Source organism: Capricornis sumatraensis, chromosome 2 (assembly GCF_032405125.1).
Source record: "Capricornis sumatraensis isolate serow.1 chromosome 2, serow.2, whole genome shotgun sequence".
Taxonomy (NCBI): Eukaryota; Metazoa; Chordata; class Mammalia; order Artiodactyla; family Bovidae; genus Capricornis; species Capricornis sumatraensis.
Window position 1 is genome coordinate 118578646 of NC_091070.1, and position 7586 is coordinate 118586231.

The following is a 7586-nucleotide window of genomic DNA, read 5'->3' on the forward strand; positions in this document are numbered from 1 at the left end:
ATCATCATAAGAACAGCAGGAATGAGCACACATCAAGTCAGGCACGTTTTAGGATCAGCTTTATTCTGCATTTTACCTTCACCAGGGAGAAGAAGGCAAAGAAGCTGGAGGACAGCAGCCTGCACCACACAGTCACAAATCCATCTCTAAAGAGTGTACATGGCAGAAATTAAGGGCCTAGAGCAGGTCAACAATGAAGCACAAAGATCAATCACCAGGACCCCAAACATCTAATCACATCTTTCCTTATTGGCTATTTGGAATCAACCATTTACATTTCATTTCGTTTCATTTTTTAAAACACAGCCAACATTCCAACATCTAATCACTTTCTGTCATTGTTTTGGGATATGGATACAAAATTACCCTGTTTTTAAATTTTGCAACACCACCAGCTTCTCCTCACTTGTGGTGGTGGTGGTGGTGATCGGTGCAAAGTCCATCAAAATTCAGTTTGTTCTGAGACTCAGGTGAGAGGCTGACATTCTGAACGATGAATGGAGGCATCCTTGGCTGTTACACACCCAGGGAAGGGTGAATTTTTGCCCCAAGGGAGCTGAACTGGGCTTCTGTGGTCTTCCTTGATAACCACATCATTCCGACAGCTAAGACCTTCTAATAGATTGTTGACAACCATATGTATTCACAGAGGTTGAGGAAATACAGAGAGAACTGTCTTCAGAGACACAGACCAAGTCCTGAGGAAGCTGGGAGGTGAGAGCAGGGTGCACATAGAGGTACCCATAAGGAAAGGTCACCATGGTGTGGGCTGGGATTGGGATCATCTTCTGGACCCCCACACAGCATTATGAGCAACTACTTCCCCTTGCCAGGGGGTAGGCACTTCTCCTGGATTTTCTGTGGGCAAACCTCCACACATTTTGTCTGAGATAACTCCTGGCAGGGCTCCGTGCACTGAGATGGACATTGGTCTTGACATAGAGGGAGACATGGGTCTTGGCTTTGTTGTGGGCAGTTGTCTTGGCTTAATGCCTGACATTGAGAAACACACACCTCTTGAACTTTCGTTGGGCACTTCTCTTGGCAGAGGTCCTGGCATGGGGGGAGGCACACCTCCTCAGCCTTTGCCTGGCACTGCTCTTGGGTCTTTTGAAGACACGGAGGAGGCACACATGGCTGTTTGCACTGCTGCTCATTGAAGGACATCCTAGGGTGATTGGCAGGACCTGAAACAAACATAAGCTTTGAAAATAGATGCATTAACCATAGAAGGCTGAAGATGAAGGTCTCAGAGAGGGGAATGGGGAATAAATGATCATTAACCCTGAGAATTCATTTCTCTGCTGGTTTTTATTCCTTTCTCTTTCTATCCCTACTTCAGCTCTTTCTGACGCCCATCTCATAGTTGAGGATATTCTCATAGCTTTTGTCAATATCTATAGCCCCCAACCCCCAAACTCCAGTCCCCCTATAGATCTTTCCTTTCTATTCTATTTGACCAATCCTTTTGAAATTTAGTTGCAAGAGACTAGGTAGAATACACAGAAAGGTTTGAGAAGCCCAAGAACTGGTGTGTGTGTGTATGCCCAGCTGTGTCTGACTCTTTGTGACCCCCATGGACTGCAGCCCGCCAGGCTCCTCTGTCCATAGGATTCTCCAGGAAAGAATACTGGAGTGGGCTGCCCTTTCATCCTCCAGGGGATCTTCCCCACCCAGGGACTGAACCCATGATTCCTGCGTCTCCTGCATTGGCAGGCAGATTCTGAGCCACCTGGGAAGCCCTAAGAAGCGGCAAACCACTTCAAAAAATCAATAGAAAGTACAGTCCAGTGGAGGAGGAGAGAACAGAGACAGAACTGAAAGGGAGAGAGAGGGCACAGATGTCCCCACTTACCTGATCTTCTACAAGCCTCTACAAAGGATGTGGATGGAGGAGCCCAGTCTGGTAGGGACTTTTATACAGTGCTTGGTCCAGCCTCCTGCCAGACTGACTGGCCACGTGGGCTGAGGTCTTAATTGTGGAGTCACCATAACGAGCTTCATCTGAAATTGCCCATGGTTTGAGTCATTGCTTGGGATGCCTGTTAATCAGCCTCTCTTTTGGCCTCTGGGTCCTCATCAGACCTCAGCAGGGAGGGGCTCCCGTCAGATCTCTCTCATTAGAGGCAGCCGCAGAAGAATGTTCATAAAACGTTATCTCAGCCTCAGAACTAGGACTGGGTCCCCTGTCTGCCCAGACTGGTTCAGGATATGGTGAGATAAGATCCGCCTTGCTCATCTCATCTTCAGCCATGTAAGAATTTATGCCTAAAGTCTGAAGTCTGTCTGGGTCAAGGGATGTATGGCCCCTTTCAGTCATTTCCACCAGATCCTTCTTCAAAGTCACTCTCCTTTGGACATGAGGAAGACAGGGCCCAAACAGACAGACAACCTACGGCCTCCTGCAGAGGGTGATTTCTTGAAAGGAGATCTGGAGGGAAATTGGAGTCATTTGTCACTCTTGGGTTGTAAAGTAGGGTGGAGGGAAAGAAAAAGAAGGGAGAAGGCAGATAATCTTCATCTTCTCAACCTTGACTTATAACACTTCTAAGAGTGGAGTTAGCTACTCAGAGTTTTCATAGTGACCAAGAAAACAGGATGGACCAAGCAAGGCTGATCTGTCACCTTGCCTTCTGGAAAAGCTTTTATTAGAACTCAGGTTAATAAAAGTTAGAGGGATGAAAGGAAAAGTTTCAAAGCAAGCACACCCAGTTTTCTCTCCTTGTAAGTCTCTGTTTGGGCTGCCACTTCCATCTTGTGTGCCTTCCTTTCCAGGGCCTTTTGAAATCCTAAGCATTTGTCAAGGCTCCACTCTGGTCTTCTGTCTTCCAAGGAGCCTTTCCTGGTTAAACTAGAGACACTTTTGTCTCTTTCTGAACTCTCACAGCATCTTGTTTGTGTTATTTATGTGACATTTACCATTGTTATTGGCTTCCTAGGTGGAGCTAGTGGTAAAGACCCACCTGCCAATGCAGGAGACATAAGAGACTCAGGTTCAATTCCTGGGTTGGGAAGATCCCCTGGAGAAGGAAATGACAACCCACTTCAGTATTCTTGCCTGGAGAATCCCCTGGACAGAGGAACCTGGCAGGCTGAAACTGAAGCTCCAATACGTTGACCACCTGATGTGCAGAGCCGACTCCTTGGAAAAGACCTTGATGCTGGGAAAGATTGAAGGCAGGAGAAGGGGACAACAAAGGATGAGATGGTTGGATGGCATCACTGACTCAATGGACATAAGTTTGAGCAAACTCTGGGAGATGGTGAAGGACAGGGAAGAAGCCTGGCGTGCTGCGGTTCATGGCGTCGCAAAAGGTTGGACACGACTGAAGTGGCTTAGCATGCATTGTTATTTAGCAATTCCAGTTATTTGCGTACAAGATCTTATTTCTATCTTGGGTTGTAGCTTATTAGGTGGTGGGGGCTGTACGACTGAGTAAGTGAAAGAGAAATGATTATTGATGGAGTAAATGCCTTAATTAAAGGAAGAAGGTGAATGGGAGACAAAGGGAGGCAGAGAAGGATTTCACTTCATGGAAAATGGGAAAACATTCATTGTACAAGAAGCCCTTCAGTCACAATGTGATGACTTGTGCTTGTTTGACCAGTTTTTAGGGACTGTAAAGCTTGAAGAGATAGGTTTAGGTCATTTCCCAAAAGAGGCTAAAATCAGAAAAGCCTTCAAAGATTTACATAGTTTTTGGATGCTTGTTCCTGAAAAGTTTTCAAAAGGTGAACTGGGGGAGACCAGGCGACATTTTGGCCATTAGGACTGGTACGTGGAGAACTGATGTAGCACCAGCCTGGCCCCCTCAATGTCCTGGTGAGGGACAGATGCTGGAGCGGGGAGGGGACAGAGGCCAGCCAGGGGAGTGGTGCTGATGTTCCTGTGAGGACACAATCTTCTAGGCTGCAGTGGGAGTGGGGTGTGGGGGACCAGGAGAGGATTTGGAAGACCTATGGGAGTATCTGAAGAGATAGGTCATTTGGGGAATCTGGGAACTGGATGATCAGGTGTAGAATGGGGGGCTCTCCTCTTCCTTTCTCTTCTCTTTGTTTTTCATCTTCTCCTTCCATTTCTCCTTTGCCGCTTCGTCTCCTTTATCTTTTCTGTGGAATGCTGTCTAAGACAGGGGCCCCTGGTCTGTGGCCATTAGGAACCAGGCCACACAGCAGGAGGTGAGTGACGGGCTAGCAAAGCTTCATCCGCTGCCTCCCCCGTTATTCACATTACTGCCTGAACCACCCCCCACCTAACCCATCCCCGTCCGTGGAAAAATTGTCTTCCAAGAATCTGGTCCCTGGTGCCAAAAAGGTTGAGGGACATTGGTCTAAGAGACAAAGCAACTGCGTGGGAGTCCTAGGAAGCAAGGGATTCTCTGTCGTTGAGTTTATTAATGCATTCATTCTTTCAGTCATTTGTGGCTTTGCTTTCAAGGGGCTCACAGTCTCATGGGAAAGATGGACAGAGGTAAGCCCCCACATCCCAGAAGGCCGCTACATTAGCCTTGAGTGGAAGGTTCTAGAAGGCTTCCAGAGGAGGAGATGTCTGTGCCATGTTTTACTGGACAGTAGGAACTAACCAGGCAAGGAGGGTGGGCAGGGACCTTCTAGGGAGCTTGGAGGAAGGCATCTTCATTAGGAGCCTGTTGAGGGGAGACGCTGAGGCTGATGCAGGAAAGGGATGGGTGAGAGATTAGGGGAGAAGGCCTGCTTGGTTGAGATCTCCAAGTTTTCTGCAGCAGGATGCCCCAGAAGACCTTGCTCATGCAGAATGGATTTCTGTGTCTTTGGCTGAGCTGAGGGAGAAGGAGACCAAATGGATGTGCAGAACAATGGAGAAACTTCTCATGGAGGAGGGTGAAGGCAGTTAGGAAGAGCCCAGATTTCAGCTCCTTGGAAATGACTGACTCTGAGCCGATCACACTGAAGTGGGTCCAGTGCAATCACAAGGTTGCTTCAGTGCAAACAGGCAGAAGAATCAGTGACAGAGTGATGTGATATGAGAAAGATTTGGCCACTGCAGGTTGTGTAGATGCTGAAGAGGACCCTGGCCTAGGACTATGTGGACAGCTTCTAGATCTGAGATTCTCTCCTAGAGCTTCTAGAAAGATGTAGAGTTGCTGACATTTTGATTTAGCCCAGAGAGACCTATGTCAGACTTATGACTTCCAGAACTGGATGATAATAAATTTCTGATGTTGTAAGCCACTAAAGTTGTGTTGACTTATTATAGCAGTAGCAGGAAACTAGCATGCCTTCCCAGGGTCTGAGGCTCTTGGCAACTCTGGGGGAGGGAAGTCTCAAATGAAGAACTAAACTCTCAGCTTAATACTCCTTTATTTAAGTGTATCAGACAAAGACTCACTTTCAATAATGCATGGAGAAAGAATGGACTCAGGATCCCACTGACCTAGGGGTTACTCTGTTACATACAGTGTGTGTAATACTGGATAAGCTATTTAGCTTCTTAGAGCCTCAATTTCCTTTTGTTGAAAAGGGATAATACTGTTTCACAGATTTCAAGTAATAAATAAGTTAGAAAACATATGCACCGACACTTAGGGCCATCAACTGCTTACAGAATTGTAGAGCAGTCTGAGCCTGTCCAGGACTCACCTCCTCCATGAAGCCTTCTTGGTCCCCCCAGTCCTCCTTGTCCTCTTTCCTTTCCGAGTGCCCGCAGCACCTGGTCTTTGACTGGTACTTTTCTATGCATTGAGATGCAGTAGACAGGCTTCTGTGGAGACTCCAGAGACCTGGCTCTGTCCCCAGCAAGATGTGCGACTTCAGGCAAGTCCCTGGCCCTTTCTGGCTTCATGTTCATCGTCTTTAAACAAGCAAGTTAGATTAGAAATCAGTGGAGTCCATTCCATTTCTGACATTCGGTGATACCATACATGTGATCATGAATGGTCAGCCTCATATCTACATGACTTTGAAGTGTGCATGTGTGTTGCAGGCTCTTCCTCCTCGACTGGGTTATAATTCACCCACAGGAAGACCCAGTCTTCTGTCTTGCGCATGTGGCAGTGATCTAGCCAGGTGGCTGGGTGACCTTACGTGACCTGTCTTTTCCTTGGTACAGAGATGAGTATTTGGGGTCTGAACCCTCAAAAATCAGCCTTAGTGGCCCAGTATTCAGATCGGGGCTGGGACACCTTTGGGGAGATTGTCCCAGCCCACATCTTAAGATATGGTGACTAAGTAGTTTCTGTAATCATCCTTAGCCCTCCAGCGAGACTGGGGACAATCTGATTCAATGCCACCTGAGATTTAAGATTTTAGATTTCTGTAACTGTCATTATTGAGAGCAAGGGTGTAATTAAATAGGGTCAGCAGAAGAGAGTCAGGTGTGTGCAGGACATTGCTTTTCCCCCTTTCCCATCAAATAACTACCTCCTTTGTTCATAGCATAAAAGTTCCCAGACTCCTCTGAATCACTCGGCTGGCCCCATCAGCCTATCATAGGACAGTGGCTCTGATAAAGCTGAATGTATCTCGCCCCGTTTCCTGGGGAGCAGGTGCTTCTGGAGAGCCTAAGGAGTGTGCGGATTCCCGGAGCCGAGTCCACCTCTCTTGTCACTTCCTTTCCTTCTGTGTCACCACACAGGGAGTCTGACTCAGAGGTCATGGGAGAGGGGATCACAGGCCATGGGCCCAGAGGGGACATGAGGGGCCACTGGATTCCACCTGCTTGTTTTAGCCAAGCATGTGCTTTAAACAGGAGACAAGGAATCATTTATTGGCTGCATTTTTTTAAGATGAGGAAATTGAGGTACAAAAGTGTGTAGGGCCTTGTTCGAGGTTATATGGTGAGCTCATGTCTGGGCTAGGGACTTGTCCATGTAAAAACATTTAGGAAACTACTGTATTGGGGATTCTATATAACTTTAAGGAGGCAACAAAGACACAGACCAGTCAGTAGTTCTTAACAGTTTGGGAGTGATGAAGACATTCCCAGGTGGCTCAATGGTAAAGAATCTGCCTGCCAATGCAGGAGACACAGGAGATGCAGGTTCCATCCCTGGGTCAGGAAGATCCCCTGGAAAAGGAAATGGCAACCCACACCAGTAGTCTTGCCTAGAGAATTCTATGGACAGAGAATCCCATGGACTGGTGGGCTACAGTCCATGGGTCATGAAGAGTCAGACATGACTGAATGAATGAGCACTCACTCATGCATGAAGATGTACCTATATATACAAACCTTCACTTTCAGGGGGGTTCATGACCTCTGGGTTAAAGACCACTAACAGAAAATGGGGAAAATAATGTTCCCAAGTTGTTTGGGCTTGATGTTGGTCTTCAGTCCTTTTCCCTTTGAGTCTGGGTTCTGGATTATCTTGGCATAAAAGAGAGTCAGAAATCCTGTACTCTTCCAACAACCAAGCCACTGTGACTTTGGGTACATTGTTTTCCTCTCTGGAATTTTGTTTCCTCATCTGGACACTGAGGGCCTGTTAAATGCCGCATCCAACTCTCATATCCAGTGATGACAAAGTCCCCTTCTGACTCCTACCATGATTCTTTGCCGGGGGCCAGCGTGAAGAACTCCGCCCATGGCAAAGGTCCTGAGGAAGGAG

General features: G+C 47.2%; 1 protein-coding gene across 1 annotated transcript; it reads right to left on the bottom strand.

The window, feature by feature from the left end:
• Positions 1-816: 816 nt before the first annotated feature.
• PRR9 (proline rich 9) lies at positions 817-1910 on the bottom strand. Its single transcript, XM_068994121.1, has 2 exons — positions 1856-1910; positions 817-1187 (listed from the first exon to the last, which is right to left on the bottom strand). Exon 2 carries the CDS (start codon positions 1165-1167, stop codon positions 817-819), a length of 351 nt encoding a protein of 116 aa, XP_068850222.1. The 5' UTR covers positions 1168-1187; positions 1856-1910.
• Positions 1911-7586: the final 5676 nt, after the last annotated feature.

Excerpts from the sequence above, each read along its gene's own strand:
- PRR9 (XM_068994121.1), bottom strand. The coding sequence starts at position 1,167 with ATGTCCTTCAATGAGCAGCAGTGCAAACAGCCATGTGTGCCTCCTCCG.